The sequence below is a fragment of the Pezoporus flaviventris genome, unplaced genomic scaffold (genome assembly GCF_033815535.1).
Source record: "Pezoporus flaviventris isolate CSIRO_AGI_PZ_B2104156 unplaced genomic scaffold, CSIRO_AGI_Pfla_v1 ptg000022l, whole genome shotgun sequence".
Taxonomy (NCBI): Eukaryota; Metazoa; Chordata; class Aves; order Psittaciformes; family Psittacidae; genus Pezoporus; species Pezoporus flaviventris.
The window spans coordinates 3152275-3174638 of NW_026892570.1; the positions used below are offsets into that span (position 1 = coordinate 3152275).

General features: G+C 43.1%; 1 protein-coding gene across 5 annotated transcripts in view; it reads right to left on the reverse strand.

Moving 5' to 3' along the window:
* Window positions 1–4156: 4156 nt before the first annotated feature.
* AGTPBP1 (ATP/GTP binding carboxypeptidase 1) overlaps window positions 4157–22364 on the reverse strand; it is a 67529-nt gene continuing 49321 nt past the window's right edge. For all 5 annotated transcript variants that reach the window (XM_061456278.1, XM_061456275.1, XM_061456274.1 and 2 more), the window contains one exon: window positions 4157–4498. In XM_061456278.1, the coding sequence (XP_061312262.1) occupies window positions 4321–4498 (178 nt within the window). In that variant the 3' untranslated portion in view covers window positions 4157–4320. The remainder of the gene's footprint in view (window positions 4499–22364) is intronic.

Sequence of the window (22364 nt, forward strand, 5' to 3'; positions counted from 1 at the left end):
AGTGCTGCTAGTTCACATACGTATTCTTCCAATCTACCACGAAAAATGATGCATGCTAAATAACCACCTTCCAAGAAATAAGGGCACACACTAAGCAAAAACATCTTGTGCCAAGAATGCTACATAGGCAGCAAAAAAGCAGCAGCTGTTTGGCATTTGGTAACCACATAATTTGGATCAACAAATCCTATGGTATGCTGCTTCCTTTGTTGCTAAACCCCTAATTTTCAGTGATGATTCTTTCTGAACTGCTTCGAAGACTGCACTATTATATTTTTTACAAAAAAAAAAAAAAAAAAGAGTATTTGCACCTTTTTATAACAGAAGAATTAAGGGGATGTTTTTCATAGCTATGAAGTATTTTACAGAGACTAAACAAACTCTATATATGATACTATTAAAAATATCCAAGCCATCCAGAATGTAAGATAATGCATTCTCTACTAGGTGTCAAAGCTGCTGAGCATGTCATATTTTGAAGCCCTTCTTTCAAAGCAATCTATAGTTTATTTAAGCAAACAAGAGGTCACATCTCAAATGCTTTACATCATTATTACCTTAGAAACATTAAGATCAAAGAAAGATATCCTGATTTAAGAGTCACTGTGACTCTTATACACCCTGCAACAGTTTGGATAACAGAGTTTGTGAAGGAAGTTGTTCAACTTAAACACAATAGACACAGTTAAGTAACCTGCATATGTATTTGCAAAACTGACACTGATGATTCCTAGTAACCACTTGCTCTTTTCAGACAGCTTCAGACAACCAGAAGATCTGCTTATATATTAAAAGCTTTCCCTCAAAAACATTGTCTCAAATCTTAAAATTGCTACTGCAAAAATATAAATAGTAAAAAAAAATTAACCCTCAATTGCAGTCTGAGTTGAGCTGTAAAGGAATTACTTAATGAGGAATTAACTTGTGACTTCCCCAGATCAGATGAAAAGTCTATTGGCTGTGTAGGAGGGAGAATCTCACCAAAAGACTTTCCTCTTCTGTGTGCTCTGTAATGGCCTTTATTCTGGTTCATCCAAAGTCTTCCTAAGTTTTACACACATTAATGAATATTAAAATTTTTAAGAGTTAGAAGTCAGTTTACTGATATGGTACTGTAAGCCTGCAGCATGCTGACTTTGACAGAGAACAAAAATCCTACTTTCTGAAATACACCCCAGTTCTTTCAGGTAGGTACATTGCTGCAAAGGCTATGATAAATCCTTTCAACATCACTAATCAATAATAGGGAAGCAAACTGATTGTAATTAATTCTTTATTAAGTATTTTTATTAATGAGTACTGTTACTTGGGCCATGCATAACAACACTGTAACAATTGTATCTATCACAGCATTACAATAGGAACTATCTGAAACCTTGAATTTTTGCATTTTGTGAACAGTGTTTACTGCTACTGCAGCCTTATTGAGATTCAAACCAATTCTCCCCGATAAGTCAGGCTGATAAAGCAATCCACCTCCAAAAACAGTCAGGCAAGATTTTGGCACAAACTGCAGCCTTAGCTGTAAGTTACATTACACCAGGGTAAGTCACCAGTGAAGACACAAAATTTGTGCTGCAACTGAATTATACCTGGGAACAGAATAAAGTAATTCAACATCCAGCAATTATTTAGAAGCAAGACAGTAAATAACAGATGTAGTTACAATATTGTTATTACTAGAAAAAGATACAAGAATATGTTCTCTTCCTAAACAGAATCGGTCATGCTTATAGTAAGAGCGTAATTTAAAACCAGAAACACACTGGATTGCCAATGCATAGAATAAAACCAATCAATTGTGTGGACAGGCTATGCTAGGTGACTGATCTGTGACAGTCCAAGAAGCTGTCACTCTTTGCTATCCATTCTGCCCATTTATTCTGGATGAATTCATAGAACCAGAATGTAATGCCTGCTCAAGCCTCAGCTATTCCATTGCCATCTAAATGACAGACTTCCTACCAAAACAGATAAAAGGGAAAACCGGTATGTGTCTGCCAACACCACTGCAAGAATGGCAACTTGTAGCAGTGAAGTATAAACAGTTGTATGAACAGTCTGAAGCCACTACCACTGCGGTAGTTCTTCCCATGAACTGTCATCCCTGTGAACACAAATGGAGACTGCCTTTCAGAAGGCACATTAAGAAGTGCCACAAAATGTGTAAAAGATAACAGCCTTTGCATTTTCTACAGCGTGTAAGGTCAGGGCAAACCTTCACTCTTGAGTCAAAACTCAGACCCACACCTGCCAGACTGACATCCTGCATAATCAAACACATACATTTACTCTAATGCACAAGTGCATTAGAATCTAGTGTAAAAACACATTATTGTTTTAGGAGAGTGAATACTAAACTGAGCCATTACAGAAGTTATGAATAACTCCTCTGCACAGACTAAAAGGTGTAGAAGATATGAGAAGAACAGACATGCATATTTACTCATGATGGTTTTGTACTACTAAGTCACAATTCTTTTTAAGAGAATGAAGTACATTTCTAGTCTTTCCTGTAGTATGAAAATAGTGTCCCAGTATTAACACAGGTTCATATGAAAACTAAGGAGAAATGTAAGTAAAAATTATTTATGTAAGGTACTGAAGTACAAATCCTCAAGGATGAAAATTCCTCTACACTTCCAATGCAGAGGGCTCCTCTTCAACAGGCTATTAAACTTTCTTACTTACTGTATGTAATTCATGGAACACAAGCAATGATAATTTTCACTAGAGAGAGAAACTTATAAAGGGACAAGAATGTATATATTTCGTTATACCCTTACATCTCAAATCTGCGTGAATATTAATATAAATTTAAGCCTTTAAACAAAAAAACAGTAGCATACCCAAGGAATCAAAAACCCTTCCCCAGTTTCAGGATCAGAATAGTTTGGATAGGCATCACCAAAAAATGCTGCATTTGAAACAGCAGATCCTGGTCAAAATCTGTCTCCTGATTGAGAATCATTGATAGCTTTCTTTCTTTAATCCTTCTACCAAAGGCACACTTCCCCTCCAAAATACAGTTTGATTTGCAACAGTAAACATTCACAAAGTTCTCATCAGTTAAAAACCTCTGATAACTCAGAAGTGCTATTCTTCATGTTTTTAAAGCCCTTGCACATGCAGTAGAAAATGTATGCCACAATTGGGTCACATCAAGTAAAAATAGCTTGGGAAAAATATTTTTCATTGCAAAACATGTCAGTTCTGTAAACAACTTCATTTCTCTATTAGATCTTATTCTAAGCAGAGGCTAAAGGCGATGAGAATTAGTAGATGACAGGGAAGTGTAAATCCCATGCCTGACAGCTTGACTTTAAACATGAATAACAGAGTCACAGAACAATTATTCAGGCTGGAAGAGACCTCAGGAAGTTATAGTTCGATCTCCTTCTCAGAACAGGGCTAACGCTGGATTGAGACCAGGCCAAAAAGCACCTTCCCTCTTAGAGCATTTGAATTGGGTATATAGTTAATGTGCCCCCAGTAAAGTGAATGCTTTTTAACGACATGCATATTGAACGAGAAAAATGGAGCAACTGGGTAGCTGAACAGTGTACATATCTAACTGGTTCTGGTAGTCATGTACACTTACAAAATCCAAACCTCCTCATATTAAACCATGCTTATTTAAAGGGATTGAGTTTTATACAGTGTATAGTTCTTATAAGCACAGGCTGTATTGATCAGTGTACAAAATTCCTAAACTGAATTCTGAAACTGAAATCACTTAGTAGTGTGGAAGAACAATATAATCCTCAGAAGCAAGGAACAAGTGAAACAATTCATACATCGCTTTTGCATTTTTAATGTAGTAATTATTGAATGGTTCCAGAGCAGGCACTACATTACCTCCAAACACAATTGAGTACCTTTGAAATAATGTGAAAAATAACCTCTTCACCTCAGTATAAAGACATACATGTACAGACACATACATAAATTAATTTAGAAAACCTGTACATATATTTTTCAGAAAGCAACTCAAAGACCTATATAAAAAAAAAAAAAATCTGTACTCTGACACACCATAAATTATTTTTTCTGAAGACAGGGTTTAACGACACAAAATGCCATGCGGTGATACTTCGTAGAAAATGAACTGGTAAACATCTATTCAGTGCTAAAAGAAAACACAGTACTTCTTAAATAAAGTAAATGCCAGTTTATCAGAAATATTTATTGTCTTTGAGCTAGGCACACCCAAGTTATCTGTGTTTCCTTAAGTATATCCCCATGGTAGACAACATCATGGAAGTATTTGACTACAAAAGCCAGGATACTTAACTTTCTATTACCGGCTGCAAAGCTGGTTCAAGAAAGGAGTATCCTTGTTGAATCTGAGTCTGAAAGTCCATCTTCCTGATTAGTTGCCTCATAATCACCCACATTATCAGCCAATTCAATGTCTTGATCATCATTACTTTCTGCACTGTAATCAACTTCTTCAAGGAAGCGAGGTTCATCTTCATCCAATACATATGTAGTGGGGCTAGAACGAACAAGAAGTTGCATGAATCATGTTAAAAGTTTTACTTGGAACATAGATTCAGACCATGCCCAGTCCATACCCTGATATACAAAAATCAAAAAACTACAGCAGGAAAGGGGCAGCTTACCTGAAACAGTATTGAGTTTTTAATTGCACGTAAAACAACTGGGAACCAAAATCAAGTTTGTAAGACCCTGAACTACTCAGACATATAAAATTCATTATAGAAACATGTCATGACAAATTAGCTAAACATTACAGACCTAAGCTAATAGCCAGTAAGGACTTCATATAATTACAGCAGGATCAGACGCTGTTGTAGAAGGATACAACTACATAAAGAAACCACAGTTGCTAAAGGTTACAAGAAAACCCCTAAAAAAACAGGTAAGAATCTAAAAATTCCATTGGGAAATGTCTATATTTTATTAAAACACATTTTACTGAAAAGCACTGTGAACAATTACACTGTACCTATCAGACATCACAAAATAAGGATTTACGTCTATGCCTATAACTGAGATTAAATTCCCATATGAATCTCTGCACTCAAATCAGGTCCTCACACACATGCACACAGCTAAGACTTGAAATTTTTATGTTAAGCCTTGCAACTCAGAGGCAGCAGATTTAAGGAACTGAACCACTGCCTACAGAATGGTCTTTGCCCTCAACTAGTGATAACAGGACTAACACCTTTAGCGTTAACTGGAAAAAGGTTAAAATACAACTTTCTGATCTTCTCCCATCCTTAACAGAGAGGGAAGGAAAAAAGTGTGAAAGGAAGAGGAAAAAAAACCATTTTCCAGATCCAGTTTTCTAACCTCTCTTGGGACTTAAGAAGGTAACTGCTTAAAAGCACTAGGTATTCCTAAATATGTAATAAGTAATTTTATATTCAGATTAAGTCTTAAAAAGTTTTATAATGGATTTTACCTAATAATTGAATCATACAGAACTCACACAAAACAGTGAGGATGTTCTTATTGAGAAAGGTCACAGGGTACTCGTAGAAATGTTTGCATAGTAATTTTTATGGGGTTTGTCTTAAGACACACAACAGCCTAGTCTGGCTGTAGCTTTATAATTAAAAGAATTAATCACTGCTCCTTTCTAAAGGTCTTTTAGGAGCTTAAGTGGACCACCTGAAATCTGCGGCGCAATCTCTTTTCAATATACATAAATTTCACAGTATTCTTCTGCTACCTGTAGCCTCAATGACATTCTATACTGTCACATGTTGTGTTGTTGACAGTTAATTCAAGACTGGCAGAAGAAAAATTAAGAATTGCTAGTGCCAGCTTAGGGGGAAAAAAAACACAACAACAAAACACATGCACAAAAAAAAACCAAAAAACAAAACCAAACCACAAAACCATGAACAGGACAGAAAACCTAAACCAGTAAGACAATTAATTATCAAAAATTCAATTCAGTCATGATCTCTGGATCTACATTTAAAACAATCTGAATCATGGCTCACTAAACAAGCTCTTATTCATTAAGCCCTGCAATAATGATTGCTCCACAAAACTAAATGCTGTTAAAGATTATTTAAGCTGTAACTAGGGCAACAACCCACTATGTTGGTTAATGAACTGGTGCTTAAAACAAATCTGTTTCCATTTAGGAGAGACAAAGAGTGAGGAAAATAACCAGTATCTTTGCAAAGATGCCAATTTCATTTTACAGGTGGGGAACTCAACATACCCTAAAGATACATGCTTTGCATGAAGAACCTGGGATAGAAGCAGTAAAGGAATACAATTTTCCTGTGCTTCCATCCTATGACATTTTCTCCCAGAGGGAGTCACTACCTACCCACGCTTCTTCGAAGGGAAAAAAAAGTTGGAGGAAAAAAATTAAATTTTAATTTATTTGAAGAACAAAAGGAAAGGAACTTCATCAAATGCATCACATTCCAACAAGTCCACCTTTTTTTTTTTTTGCAACTTCTGCTTCTAATCAGTTGTCGTGGTTTAAACCCAGTCAGGTAACTCGTTCACTCATTCCCCCCCTTCTTTCCCTCCCCCTACTCCTGGAGGGATGGAGAGGAGAATTGAAAAGAATGCAACTCCCACGGGTTGAGATAAGAACAGTTTAGTAACTAAGGTATAACACAAATCACTACTGCTACCACCAATAATAACAATGATAAAGGAAATAACAAGGGAAGAGAATACAACACCTCACCACCAGCTGACCGATAACTCGCCCCCCCCAGCCTGACCAAGCTCTGACCGACACCTCCTCCAGCCCCACAGTCTCCCAGCCCTTCCGGCTAACTCCCAGTTACATCCTGGGCATGATGTGCTGTGGTATGGAATACCTCTTTGGTCAGTTTGGGTCAGGTGTCCTGTCTCTGCTTCTTCCCGGCTTTCCCTCCTCCCTGGCAGAGCATGAGGCCCACAAAGTCCTTGGCCAAACCAAAACATCATTGTTATCAGCTCTGTTCCCAAGCTGAAAGTCAAAACACAGCACTGCACCAGCTACCAAGAAGGAGAGAAATGACTGCTACTGCTGAACCCAGGACATCAGTTAACACAGATACTGATTTGTTTTCTATTATATGCAAGAAATCCACACTGCAATTGCAGGACAGATTGTGTAATTCAATTCACAGGAAACTGAGCCATTAAATCTGAATGCTGGCCCAATATTAGCTAATAATTTTGAATGCTGAAACAGAAAACTACAATAAGCTATGTGAATAACAAATATTTCTTTAACCACTGACAATGGGATGTTAAAGTATTACAGTAGGCACTTATAAAAATTCATGTTAGTGAGATATAATGTAGAATAGTAAAGATCTTAAAAAAATTATATTCACTATTTAATAAGTGTCATTATTTGGAAATTAAACTCACATAGCTGATCCAGTTAAAAAACAAACAAACAAACAAAACCACACCAAAACTTATTTTAAAGAAAAAAACACAACAGGACACACAAGCAAACCACATAGTTCACCTCTTTGAAGTGGCTTGTAAAACCATACAATATGTCCTATTTTATAGTCTTGAAAAACACACTGGTATATGTATTCAATGTATATATTTATGTTTGTATAAATTTATTTTACTTATTCACGTGTGTAAATAAGTAAATGTAGGCATGCCCTGACTTCCAGAAATTCAGCCACCGTGCACATTCTTGAAGTCAGTGTGTCAGATGTAATATATTTGCACTGGGATGTGTGCATTCGAAGCTCATTCGAAACCAAGAGTTGACTTTCACAGACATTTCTCATTTAATACGAAAAAATAAATTACTTTTTATATTCAATAATATATTCTGGAATATATGAACAGATCTTATTTTCAAAGCTACATAAACCTTTAACGTAAAAACTGGCTCTGAAATCTGCCTCATAATAGCCGTAGCTTTCCACTACCATCCAGGACAATAAACCACAACTTCTCGATCATTTATTACTGAAAACAAATTATTATTATTATTATACATACTAAATTTCATTTTTTCACTTTCCCTTTCTTGAGTCTTAATTCCTTACAAAATGGTACTTTCTTCAGTCAAAGGAAAAACCTGTGTTGCATACCACTCATGTATATTTGCTTTCCCATAGCGTGTCTTCTCCTGATGTAGCAAACATTAACCATGGATATTTAACTTTCCAGCAGCCTTTATTCTAATGATTAGCATGAATCTGCAAAGTGGAATTATTACTTCACTGTTTTACTGAGTCTGGATCACAGGAAATGTAGAAATCAAAACACCTGAAAGTATTTCTTGCCGCTTAATCAAATTCTTTATTCTCCTCCCTGCCATTCCCCACACTCAGCATATCTTGCGACAATATATTTTTAGCTGTCGTCATGCTGATTCTATGGGTTTTAATTTCCTAACTTTTCCCTTGGGCTGTTTCTAATTAACTTGCTCAATAATCCCTCTTCCTCTACTGCTGAACCTCCTACTTTTCCTTTTAAAAGGAAACCATTATTTTTCTCAGGTTAGTAGAGGTTGTTTATCACACAGCTACAGTTCTGTAATGTAAGGGATAAAATAATCTCTATTTTCTTTGAAGTCATGGCAGTTAAAAGAGAATACTATATGAAAACCTGAAGATTTGCAGATTCTATTAAAATAATATTGAACTCCTAGATACCTGATACAATCCTGTGGTATTCACGTTTATTAACAACTTTAAGAATAACCTTTTTTTTACTAAAATTGTATTTGTCCCTTAAAAGACATACTTGGATTTTTCATTACCCGTAGCATTTGAAACTGTCCCACACAACATCTTTGTCTCTAAACTGGAGAGACATCAATTTGATGGAGGGACCACCCAGTGGATAAAGAATTGGTTGGATGACCTGTCCTGAATCCAGCAGTAGCAGTCACTTTTCTCAGTCTTAGTAGCTGGTGCATTGCTCTGTTTTCGACTTTCAGCCTGAAAACAAAGCTGGTAACACCAATATTTTTAGTTGTTGCTAAGTAATGATTACTTCGATCAAGGAATTTCTGAGTCTCATTCTCTGCCAGGAAAGATGGGAAGCTAGGAGGAAGCAGAGACAGGACACCTGACCCAGACTAGCCAAAGGGGTATTCCATACCACAGCACGTCATGCCCAGTATATAAACTGGGGGCAGTTACCCGGAAGGGCTAGATCACTGCTCAGGTTGGGCTGGGTATCGGTCGGCAGGTGGTGAGCAGTTGTATTCTCTTCCCTTGTTATTTCCCTTATCATTATTATCATTATTGGCAGCAGCAGTAGTGGTTTGTGTTATCCCTTAGTTACTGGACTGTTCTTATCTCAACCCGTGGGAGTTACATCTTTCAATTCTCCTCCCCATCCCTCTGGGAGCGGGAGGAAGGAAGTGGGGGCGTGAGTGAGCGGCTGCGTGGTTCTGAGTTACCAGCTGGGCTTAAACCATGACAGTTCTTTGTGGCGCCCAAGGTGGGGCATGAAGGGTTGAGATAACAACAGATCTGACCAGAGTGTGTCTAATGGTATTTGAGATAAGCATTCATTGTTTTGGATTGATAGTCACTCCTCACAACGTCAAAGTTGTTGCTCTTGATCTTACAGTTTCAGCATGTCTTATGGTACTTACAGCCAGTATTTGCTGTTTTAGTGTTTATTGGCTGGGGGGCTTAGGCTAAAGTTCTTCTTTCATTGTACTTTATGGTAACGACTTGTAATACAACAGACTCATTGTTCATGAAACTGATCTGGCTTGCACTTCCAGTGTGGTCATCACCTCTATACTTTGGAAGGTATATAATTGAAGTGTTTAGCAATTATACATCCTTTTTTTAACTCCTCAGGTGGTCAACCTATGAAGGAGACATTCCCTTACATTCCCAGCTCCCCCACCAGACTACTTACAGCATCATTTGAGAGTTCTGAAGGTTTTGAATGGCCTTTGGATACCCTTGAGACCTGCCTGCTGACTGTGATGGGCATCACCATGTTGGCACACATACAGAGTGTGTTTTACCCAATACCATTTTGTCTGATCTCAAACGGAAAGCAGAGTCGGGTTTGGGGTCTTTTCTAGGGTTAGACGATGATATAGGAGGACTAAGAGATTTTCCCTGAGGCTGGGAAGTCATGAGTGACAGGGTGTGAGGGATTGTATGGGCAAGTATCTAGGCCTGTGGGCCCTCCAGCGCTTTGGAACTTCACCACTGAACAAGTGCAAAATCCAGAAAAATTAGCAAAACACTTAAATGAGGTGTGTTGTCATCCTGGTCATACCAGAGACGGACAAATCATGGCAACGTGCTGAACTTGGCCTGTGCTTACAGAGCCCTGTTCAACACTATCCAGCGCCTTCAAAGAGAAAAAGATGTCTCTGGATCTGATGGCAAAGCAACAGACAGCGCAGCTACTCCAGCTCCAAGCACAGCAGCTACACTAGCCCCAGTGACAAGTACAGCAGCTACTCAAACTCTGACTACAACTGATAACGCAGCTACTCCAATTCCAAGCACAGCAACTACACCAACCCCAGAGAAAAGTACAGGAGTGACCCAAACCCTGACAGCAACAGACTGCAGCTGCTGGTGCTACTCAACACCCAAGCACAACAGCTGCACCAACCCCGACAACAGATACTGCAGACACTCCAACCATGGTGATAATCACTGCAGCTAAACCAGAGGACCAATTTGTGCCAGTATCAGTTGCTCCTGTATGCAAAGGGAAAAGCAAACGAGGCATGAAGAGTATCTGTACAGTGAACAAAGATGAAGAGCCAATGCACTTACTATATGGGATCTGAACAAGAGTTATTATGTGGATCAAAGGAAGAGGAACAATAGGTGACTTCTCAACCCTGGACCTCAACTGAGCTACAGAATATGCAAAAAGATTTTACCCATCAACCAGGGGAGCACATCATCACCTGGTTGCTCTGACGCTGGGACAATTGGGCCGACGGTCATGAACTAGACGGTAGGGAAGCCAAGCAGCTGGGATCACTTGCTAGGGAAGGGGGAACTGACAAAACAATTGCAAAAGAGAAATGGTCCCTCAGCCTTTGGAGGCGGCTCTTGGCAACTGTGAAAGAAAGCTTTCCGTACAAGGACGATGTTATGCGTTGTTCGGCCAAACAGACCATGCTAGAAAAAAGCATCCAATCTCTGAGGGAATCACCCATTGTACAGATGATCTACAGCAGGCCAAAAGCTGGGAATGCACCCGCAGATCCAGATGAAGTTGAATGTATACGACCCATGTAGTGGAAATTTATACAGAGTGCACCATCATCATACACCCACTCATTGGCAGCAATAACCTGGCTTGATTGTAGCACCACCAACAGTAGACAAAATGATTCATCAACTCCAAGAGTTCGAAGACAATCTCACCCTTTCCATCATTTCAACTGTGGAAAAACTGTTCCAGGAGTTCAAACAATTGAGAGATGATCTATCCGATCTATGCAGCTCCCCACGTGTACCAACCCACATCTCAGCTATTAACAAAAGGCGTCCTACTGCTCAAAAGAGAACATATAGGAGGTACATGCCACAGGCCACCCTATGGTTTTATCTGCAGGATCAGGGAGAAGACATGAAAAAATGGGATGGAAAACCTACCTCAGCTCTGGAGGAATGGCTGCATGAATTGAAAAGGAGAACAAAGGATTATCATCCAATGAAAGCTGTGGCTTCAGTACCTGGTGAGCAGGTTCCCAGATGGAGTGGAAGAGCTGATTTTTCTCCAGCTCCTGTGATAAAGACTAATCCCTTTCTACAAGATGTAGGGGACCAATGTTGTGATCACTATTAGAGAGGCCCTGCCTCCAGCCAGGTGGAGGTGAGGGACAATCAGATTTACTGAACTGTGTGGATCAGATGGCCTGGCACATCAGTCCCACAGAAGTATAAGGCTCTAGTAGATACCGATGCACAGTGTACCCTGATGCCATCAAGCTGCTAAGGGGTGCAACCCATTTCTATTTCTGGAGTGACAGGAGGATCCCAAGAGTTGACTGTACTGGAGGCTGAAATCAGTGGCAAAAGCACCCCATTGTGACTGGTCCAGAGGCTCCATGCATCCCTGGCACAGCTTACCTCAGGAGAGGGTACTTCAAAACTCAAAAGGGTACCAATGGGCTTTTGGTGTTGCGGCTTGGGAGACTGAGGAAATTAAGCAGCTGCCCACATTGCCTGGTCTCTCAGAGGATCCTTCTGTTGTGGGGTTGCTGAAAGTCGAAGAACAACAAGTGCCAATTGCGACCACAACAGTGCACCGGCGGCAATATCGCACCAACTGAAACTCCCTGATTCCCATCCATCGGCTGATCCGTGGACTGGAGAGTCAGGGGGTGATCAGCAGGACCTGCTCACCCTTTAATAGCCCCATATGGCCAGTGTGAAAGTCTAATGGAGAATGGAGACTAACGATAGACTATCATGGCCTGAATGAAGTCACACCACCATTGAGTGCTGCCGTACCGGACATGCTAGAACTTCAGTATGAACTGGAGTCAAAGGCAGCCAAGTGGTATGCCACGATTGATATTGCCAATGCATTTTTCTCCATTCCTTTGGCAGCAGAGTGCAGGCCACAGTTTGCTTTTACTTGGAGGGGTGTCCAGTTCACTTGGAACCGACTGCCCCAGGGGTGGAAACACAGCCCTACCATTTGCCATGGACTGATCCAGACTGCACTGGAACAGGGGCAAGCTCCAGAACACCTGCAATACATTGATGACATTATTGTGTGGGGCGGTACAGCGGAAGAAGTCTTTGAGAAAGGGAGGAAAATAATCCAAATCCTGCTGAAAGCCGGTTTTGCCATAAGACGGAGTAAGGTCAAGGGACCTGCACAGGAGATTCAATTTTGGGGAATAAAATGGCAAGATGGACGTAGACAGATCCCCACAGATGTGATCAACAAGGTAACAGCAATGTCTCCACCAACTAATAAGAAAGAAACGCAAGCTTTCTTGGGTGCAGTGGGGTTCTGCAGAATGCACATCCCGAATTACAGTTTGATTGTAAGCCCTCTCTACCATGTGACCCAGAAGAGGAATGATTTTAAATGGGGCCCTGAGCAACAACAAGCCTTTGAGCAAATTAAACGCGAGATAGCTCATGCAGTAGACCTTGGACCAGTCCGGACAGTGCCAGATGTAAAAAATGTACTGTACACTGCAGCTGGGGAGAACGGTCCTACCTGGAGCCTCTGGCAGAAAGCTCCAGGGGATACTTGAGGTCAACCCCTCGGCTTTTGGAGTCAGGGATACAGAGGACCTAAGGCCAGCTATACCCCAACTGAGAAAGAGATACTGGCAGCCTATGAAGGGGTTTGAGCTGCTTCAGAACTGATTGGCACTGAAGCACAGCTCCTCCTCGCACCCCAGCTGCCCATGCTTTTACATACTGCAGAGAGCAAAAAGTTCCTGTGGTGCACATAAAGAATTTGCTGGGGAAGACAGCCTGGCTTATTCCTGCTTTAGGTAAAGGCAAACCCACTCGTGGGATTGCTTTTGCTCAGGGACCTGGATATACTTGGTGGGTAATGTGGGAAGATGGGGGAAGTCTGCTGTATACCTCAAGGGGAAAACAGCTAGTGAACTCAACTGTATGCTGTTTCCTGCTATGTAACACTTTTATAGCCCATCAACTAGATGTCTTCAGGTCACCAGTGACTGGCCCTGACTTCCCTACGACCATCATCCCGACAATGACTGATGAAACCAGACGAGCTCAGCAGTGACCAGACAAGTTCCATAGTGTCATCAGCAGGCAACAGTCCAACACTGCAAACTGTCTCTCCTGCTCTGAAAGACTATTGGAAGAGATGGAGCCCAACCTTATGGACTGGATAAACTCAGCAGCTTTATAGGGATTGGTCCATGCACTAAGGAATGATCTCTCTCTCTCTATGTATTTTTTATACATACACACACACACAAGAGGAGACAATAGTGATGGTCTATTGAAAAATGTGGGATCTGAGCATGACGTGAATGGTATGGAATAAGGGGCTGATACTGCCCTGGGTTCAGCAGTAGCAGTCATTTTTGTCCTTCTTAGTAGCTGGTGCAGTGCTGTGTTTTTGACTTTCAGACTGGGAACAGTGCTGATAACACTGATGGTTTTAGTTGGTGCTCAGTAATGTTTACTCTGACCAAGGACTTTCTGAGCCTCATGCTCTGTCAGGGAGGAAGGGAAGTCAGGAGGAAGCAGAGACAGAACACCTGATCAAAACTAGCCGAAGGGGTATTCCGTACCACAGATCATCATAGAATCTTAAAATAGTTGGGGTTGGAAAGGACCTTAAGATTATCAAGTTCCAACCCCCCTGCCATGGGCAGGGACACCTCACACTAAACCATCTCACCCAAGGCTCTGTCCAAGCTGTCCGTGAACACTGCCAGGGATGGAGCATTCACAGCTTCCCTGGACAACCCATTCCAGTGCCTCCCCACCATCATAGTAAAGAACTTCCTCCTTATATCCAATCTAAACTTCCCCTGTGTAAGTTTTAACCCGATACCCCTCGTCCTATCGCTGCAGTTCCTAATGAAGAGAACCTTCCCAGCATCCCTATAGGCCCCCTTCAGATACTGCAAGGCTGCTATGAGGTCTCCAAGCAGCCTCCTCTTCTCCAGGATGAACAGCCCCAACTTTCTCAGCCTGTCTTCATACGGGAGGTGCTCCAGTTCGCTGATCATTCTCGTGGCCCTTCTCTGGACTTGTTCCAACAGTTCCATGTCCTTTTTATGTTGAGGACACCAGAACTGCACACAATACTCCAAGTGAGGTCTCACAAGAGCAGAGTAGAGGAGCAGGATCACCTCCTTTGACCTGCTGGTCACGCTCCTTTTGATGCAGCCCAGGACACGGCTTTCTGGGCTGCAAGCGCACACTGAACCCACCTCATGTTAAGTTTCTCATTGACCAACACCCCCGAGTCCTTCTCTGCAGGACTGATCTGAATCTTTTCTCTGCCCAACCACTGCCCAACCTGCCTGTAGCTGTGCCTGGGATTGACCCAACACAGGTGTAGGACCTTGCACTTGGCATGGTTAAACTTCATAAGGTTGGCATCAGCCCACCTCACAAGCGTGTCAAGGTCCCTCTGGATGGCATTCCTTCCCTCCAGGGTATCAACCAAACCACACAGCTTGGTGTCATCGGCAAACTTGCTGAGGGCGCACTCAATCCCACTGTCCATGTCAGCAACAGAGATGTTGAACAAGACCGGTCCCAGCACCGATCCCTGAGGGACACCACTCGTTACTGGTCTCCAGCTGGACATTGAGCCATTGACCACAACTCTTTGTGTGCAGCCATCTAGACAGTTCTTTATGCACTGAGTGGTCCATCCATCAAATTGATGTCTCTCCAATCTAGAGACAAAGATGTTGTGTGGGACAGCTTCGAAAGCTCTGCACAATTCCAGGCAGATGACGTCAACTGCTCTGCCCTGGTCCATCAGTTCCGTAGGCCCCTCATAGAAGGCCACCAAATTGGTCAGGCAGGATTTCCCCTTAGTGAAGCCATGCTGGCTGTCACCAAGCACCTTGTTGTTTTTCATGTGCCTTAGCATGCCTTCCAGGAGAATCTGCTCCAAGATTTTGCCCGGCACAGAGGTGAGACTGACTGGTCTGTAATTCCCTGGGTCATCCATTTTCCCCTTCTTGAAAATGGGGGTTATATTTCCCTTTTTTCCAGTTGTCGGGAACTTCACCTGACTGCCATGATTTTTCAAATATGATGGAGAGTGGCTTAGCAACTTCATTCGCCAGCTCCTTCAGGACCCACAGATGGATTTCATCAGGTCCCATGGACTTGTGTACGTTCAGGTTCTTAAGATGGTCTCAAACCAGATCCTCTCCTACAGTGGGCCTAGGGTCTTCATTCTCACAGTCCCTGCATCTGCCTTCCAAGACTCGGGTGGCGTGGTCAGTGGTGCCAGTGAAGACTGAGGCAAAGAAATCATTAAGAACCTCAGCCTTCTCCAAATCCCATGTAGCCAGTTCTCCTTAGCTTCTGGAGTGGGCCCATGTTGTCCCTAGTCTGTCTTTTATTTGCAATGTACCTACAGAATCCCTTCCTGTTATCTTTAACATCCCTAGCCAAGTTTAGTTCTAACTGGGCCTTAGTTATCCTAACCTGGTCCTTAACTTCCCTGACAACATCCCTGTATTCTTGCCAGGCTGCCTGTCCTTGCTTCCACCTTTTATAAGCCTTTTTTTTTCCTTTAAAGTTTCCTCAGCAACTCCTTATCCACCCAAGGAGGTCTCCTGGCCTTCCTGCTGCACTTCCTTCTCGTTGGGATGCAACACTCCTGAGCTTGTAGCAGGTGATCCTTGAATATCAACCAACAGTCTTGGGCCCCCCCTGCCCTCTAGGGCTGTATCCCATGGAACCTTACTAAGCAGGTTCCTGAAGAGGCCACAGTCTGCTCTTTTGAAGTCCAGGGCAGTGAGTTTGCTGCACACTCTTCTCACTGTCCTGAGGATCTCGAATCTGACCATCTTGTGATTGCTGCATCCAAGGCTACCCTGGAAAGTCACATTTCCAACCAGCCCTTCCCTGTTGATGAGCACGAGGTCAAGCATGGCACATCTCCTTGTCTGCTCCTCTATTGCTTGCAGAAGGAAGTTGTTTTCCACACAATCGAGGAACCTCCTGGATTGCCTGTGCCAGGCTGTACCATCCTTCCAACAGATGTCAGGGTGGTTGAAGTCCCCCATGAGGACAAGGGCCTGTGAGCGTGAGGCTTTTCCTATCTGTTTATAGAGTGCTTCACCCGCAGGTTCTCCTTGATCAGGCGGTCTGTAACAGATCCCCACAATGATGTCTCCCATCTCTGTTCTCCCTTTAACCCTGACCCACAAACTCTCTGTTGACTGCTCACCTGTCCCCAGACAGAGCTCCATACTCTCCAGCCTATCCCTAACACAAAGGGCAACTCCCCCTCCCCACCTGCCGGGCCTGTCTCTTGGCTCCAGCCCCTGTGAGTCCCTGCCCGCATCAGCTGAGCTGCCGGCTCCTGGGCAGGTCCTGTCGAGGACTTGAGGCTCCCTCGGTGGCTCTCGTCGCTCTGAGTTGAGGCTCCTGGACACGGAGCTTCCTGCTGCTCAGGTGTTGAAGGTGTCCTCTCTCGAACTACTCACCTCAGCAGCTGACAGTGTCTCATGCTCTGCCAGGGAGGAGGAGAAGCCGGGAGGGAGCAGAGACAGGACACCCGACCCAGACTAGCTAAAGGGTATTCCATACCACAGCGTGTCATGCCCAGTATATAAACTGAGGGGAGTTACCCAGAAGGGCTAGCTTCGCTGCTCAGGTTGAGATGGATATTGGTAAACAGGTGGTGGGCGGTTGTATTCTCTCCCCTTGTTATTCCCCTTATCATTATTATTATTGGTGGTAGCAGTAGTAGTTTGCGTTATACCTTAGTTACTGGACTGTTCTTATCTCAGCCCATGCGAGTTACATTCTTTCTGTTCTCCCCATCCCTCTGGGAGCAGGGGAAGGAAGGATGCAGCAGGGGAGTGAGCAAACAGCTGCACAGTTCTGAGTTACTGGCTGGGCTTAAACCACGACATGGCTGCATGCAGAGTTGTGGTCAATAGCAAAATGTCCAATGGGAGACCAGTAACGAGTGGTGTCCCTCAGGGGTCTCCGTTGGGACTGATTACATTCAACATCTTTGTCAGTGACATGGACAGTGGGATTGAGTGCACCCTCAGCAAGTTTGCCAACACCACCAAGCTGTGTTGTTCGGTTGAAACCCTGAAGGGAAGGGATGCCATCCAAAGGGATCATGACATGCTTGTGAGGTGGGCTGATGCAAGCCTCATGAAGTTCAACAAGGCCGAGTGCAATGTCCTGCACTTGGGTTGGTGCAATCCCAGGCATAGCTACAGGTTGGGCAGAGAATGGATTGACAGCAGCCCTGAGAAGGACTTGGTAGTGTTGGTTGACAAGAAGCTCAACAGGAACCAACTGTATGCAATTTCCTATATAGTTTATGCTCTTTATCTCCTAGTCTGTTACCAGACACCATCAGAAAGAGTTCTGTATTCCTTACAATATTCTGTATTCCTTACCTCCCTTCAGGTATTTGTCCACTTTGATAAGACACTCCCTGAGCCTTCTCTTCTCTAGACTAATAGTCCTGCTCTCTAAGCCTTTCCCCCTCTGGGGGATGCTTCAGTCCCTTGATCAATTTAGGGGCCCCTCCCTGGACTCTCTCCTGTATGGCTGCATCTTTTCTGTACCTCTTCTACTGGGGAACCAAAAACCAGACACAGCACTCCAGGTGTGGCCTCACCAGTGCTGCGAAGAAGAATCACATCCATCAACATGCTGGCTACACACCTAATGAAGCCCAGGATATCACTAGGCTTAGTAAAGTCAAGGCAGGCAATTTCCACTTCATTCCCCACATCTACCAAGCCAGTCATTTCATTGCAGAAGTTTATCAGGAAGCATGACTCCCCTTAGCGAATCTGTGTTGCCTATTCACTATCTCCTCCTTCATGTGGCTGAAGAACCTTTCCAGGACTAGTTGTTTCATCACCTTCCCAGGAATCAAGCTGAGGCCAACCAGCCTGTAGCTCCGTGGGTCTTCCTTGCTCTCCTTGAATACAGGAATGACATTTGCTTTCCTACAGTCTGCAGGCACCTTTCCCAATCACCATGATCATTCAAAGATTATAGACAGTGGCCTCACACTGACATTAGAGCACTTCCTTAGGACTCCTGGATGCACCTCGTCAGGACCTGTAAACTTAAGTAAATCCAGTTTGCTTAAGTATTCTCCAATCTGTTCCTCTTCCACCATGTCCTGGGTTCAGCTGTAAGAATTATTTTTTTCCTTCTTACTACTGCTGTGTAGCACCACCTACTAATTCTTCCTTGCTCCAGATTTTCTCTAGTCTCTGGGTCCTTGACTAATGAAAGTTGGTCTTGCTAGTAAAGACTAGGGTGAAAAAGGTATTCAGTACCTCAGCCTTTTTCACGTTCTGTGTCAACAGGGCTCCTACCCCATTCAGCAGTGGACTTAGCTTTTCCTTAGTCCTCCTGTTCCTACTTACATACTTAGAGAAGCTTGCTCGTTGCCTTTGATATCCCATACCAGATTCAGCTCCAGGTAGACCTTATCTTTCCTAGCCATGTCTCTGCATAGTCAGACATTGCCTCTATATTCCTCCCAGGTTACCTGTCTCTGCTTCCACCTTCAAGGCACTTCCTTGACATGTTTAAGTTCTGACAGGAGCTCTTCATCCACCCTTGCAGGCTTCCTGGCATTTTTGCCTAAGCTCCTGCTCATGGAGATGGACTGCTCTTGAGCTTGGAGGATGTGGTCCCTGAATACTGCTTGCAGGATGTAGTCCTTGAATATCCACTAGTTTTCTTGGGCCCCCAATTCCAATGTGCTCTCCTCAAGTTCAGGGTTGTGATCTTTTCCCTGCTCCCTCCCCTTTTGGGAACATGAACCTGAACTCCATCAGCCAAAACTGCATTCTGTGTTCACTTTCCAACCAGTGCACCCTTGTTTGTGAGTACCAGATGCAGCAAAGCACCTCCTCTTGTGAGTTTTTGTGTCACTTGGGTCCAGAAGCTGTCATCAATATCATCAATCCAGGGACATTCTGGATTGTTTATGCTTTGCTGTGACCGTCTTCCAGCAGATGCTGTGGTAGTTGAAGTCTGCCAAGGGGACAAGGGCTTGCAAATAAGAGGCTGCTTCTAGCTGTCCACAGAAGGGCTGACCCATTTTTCATATTTCTATACTACTCTTCATCTCCTGTAGAGACTCGAAACTTCCCCAGATGACTATTTCTGAACTTCATTTTTTCTTGCCATATAGAATTTTTACCTGAAGTCTAGACTGACTTTTCCATGTAATTTAAGGCCATTAATCCTGGTCCTGCTTGCTCTAGAGAGAACGGACTCTTTGCATCTGTTTTTCCGTATTTGAAGGCAGCTATCATAGCTATCATGTTTTCCCCTCCTTCTCCATTGCGTAGTTTTCCTTTTTTCTTTTTCTTTTTGATAAGGGTCTTATGAGAAAAACTGTAACCAAAATGATTGACTTTATTTGCCATAGTAGGACTTCCTCTATCATAAAGATGGAATTTCATCTGGTGATTTCCCTCAAGAGCTTTAAAGCATAAAATATTGCCCCTTGCTCTTCACCTTTATGTCAAGGAATATATCTACCTGAGGTGCATTGTACAACTTTTTAAAAAATCTATACACTTCCTTAGCAGTTACATTCTTCACTTCTCAAATTTTGGCCTCTTCTGTCAACACTTACATCTCATCCCAAAGAACAACTGAAATGTCTGACAGACAGTAAGCCTCTCATATATATAAGAATCCTAACCAGATTACCTTCAGACAATACATATTCAGAATCCCTGACAATATATATAAAGCAATACATAAGAAATTGATTTTTTTTCCTCCTTGAGCTGATCCCTGTCCATGAGACAAAACTGCCTGTATCTATGTGTCGTGGTTTAAACCCAGTCAGGTAATTCGTTCGCTCACTTCCCCCCCCCCCTTTCTTGCCCTCCCCCTGCTCTCGGAGGGATGGAGAGGAGAATCAAAAGAATGCAACTCCCACGGGTTGAGATAAGAACAGTTTAGTAACTAAGGTATAACAGAGATCACTACTGCTACCACCAGTGATAATAATGATAATGGAAATAACAAGGGAAGAGAATACAACACCTCAGCACCAGCCAACCGATCACTCGCCCCCCCAAGCCCAACCAAGCTCCGACCGATACCTCCTCCAACCCTGCAGTCTCCCAGCCCTTCCGGCTAACTCCCAGTTACATCCTGGGCATGACGCACTGTGGTATGGAATACCTCTTTGATCAGTTTGGGTCAGGTGTCCTGTCTCTGCTTCCTCCTGGCTTCCCCTCCTCCCTGGCAGAGCATGAGGCTCACAAAGTCCTTGGCCAAACCCAAACATCTCTATCAGTTCTGTTCCCAGGCCGAAAGTCAAAACACAGCACTGCACCAGCTACCAAGGAGGAGAAACATGACTGCTACTGCTGAACCCAGGACACTATGTTTTCCTGTTCCAGGAGTTTAGGGCAAGACAGCTGCCTTCCACAGTTACCTGATGATCTTAGCCCCTGGCATAACTGGGTGGAAACAGATTTTCTGTTCTCTCACTCTGTAGTGCTTCCCATTAAACTAGTATGCTACAGAAATGGAAAATCAGTAGGCCAGTTTCTAAAGCAAAGCATGTAATTACATTAATTTATTCTAATTGACAACCAATGCAAGGAATAAAAGACTTAAAGACCATTAGCAACAACTAAAAACATTGGTGTTATCAGCGTTGTTCACAGGCTGAGAGTCAAAACCTCAGCAATGCACCAGCCACAAAGGATTAAGAATGACTACTGCAGCTGAACCCAGGACAACAGCTTAACCCCCCCCCACTTCCCCCCCGCCTTTCTTTTTTTAAACTCACTACAGAGATAGTAGAATGTAGAAGAGAAGGGAGTCCAGGAGGCCTGGTCAATATTAAACCCCACTCCCTCCAAAGGGGCAAAGGGGGCAGGAGACCTGCATGGAGGAGCAGAAAGTTCCTAGTAAATCTTAAACTCAAGAAAGAAATGTATGGGATGTGGAAAAGGGACAGATTGAGTGGGAGCACTACAGGAACATCATCAGGGTGTGCAGGGATGTGACAAAGAAGGCCAAGGCCCACTTGGAATTGAGCCTGGCAAAGGACATCCAGGACAACAAGGAGGGCTTCTACAAGTGTATCAGCTGCATAAGGAAGATTAGGGAAAATGTGGAGTCGCTGCTGTATCAGATAGGTGTCTTGGTAACAGAGGACACAGAGAAGGTAGAATGACTGAATGCCTTCTTTGCCTCAGTCTTTACTGCCGTGGATGGCTCTCAGGAATTCCAGAGTGCAGAGGTAAGAGAAGAAGGCTGGAGAAAGGAACACCTCCCACGGGTTGTAGAGGGCTGTGTTAAAGATCAGCTAGACAGACTCAACACCCATAAGTTCATGCGCCATGATGCGATGCATCCACAGGTGCTAAGGGAGCTGGCAGGTGTTAATCTGCCACTCTCTATTATCTTTGAAAAGTCATGGAGAACAGGAGAGGTGCCCTGTGACTGGAGGAATGCCAGCGTTACTCTCATCTTCAAAAAGGGCAAGAAGGACGACCCAGAAAACTACCTGCCAGTCAGCCTTGCCACCATCCCTGGAAAGGTGACAGAACAGGTCATTCTGGAGGTCATCACCAAGCATGTAGAAGAGAAGATCTGACAGTAAAATCTGGACATTACAAGCATGCTAATCCTGTACTAGTGAGTAAATGATACTGGGGGATCCAGCCATCACCGAGTAGTAGATATCTATACATCACAACTGCTCTT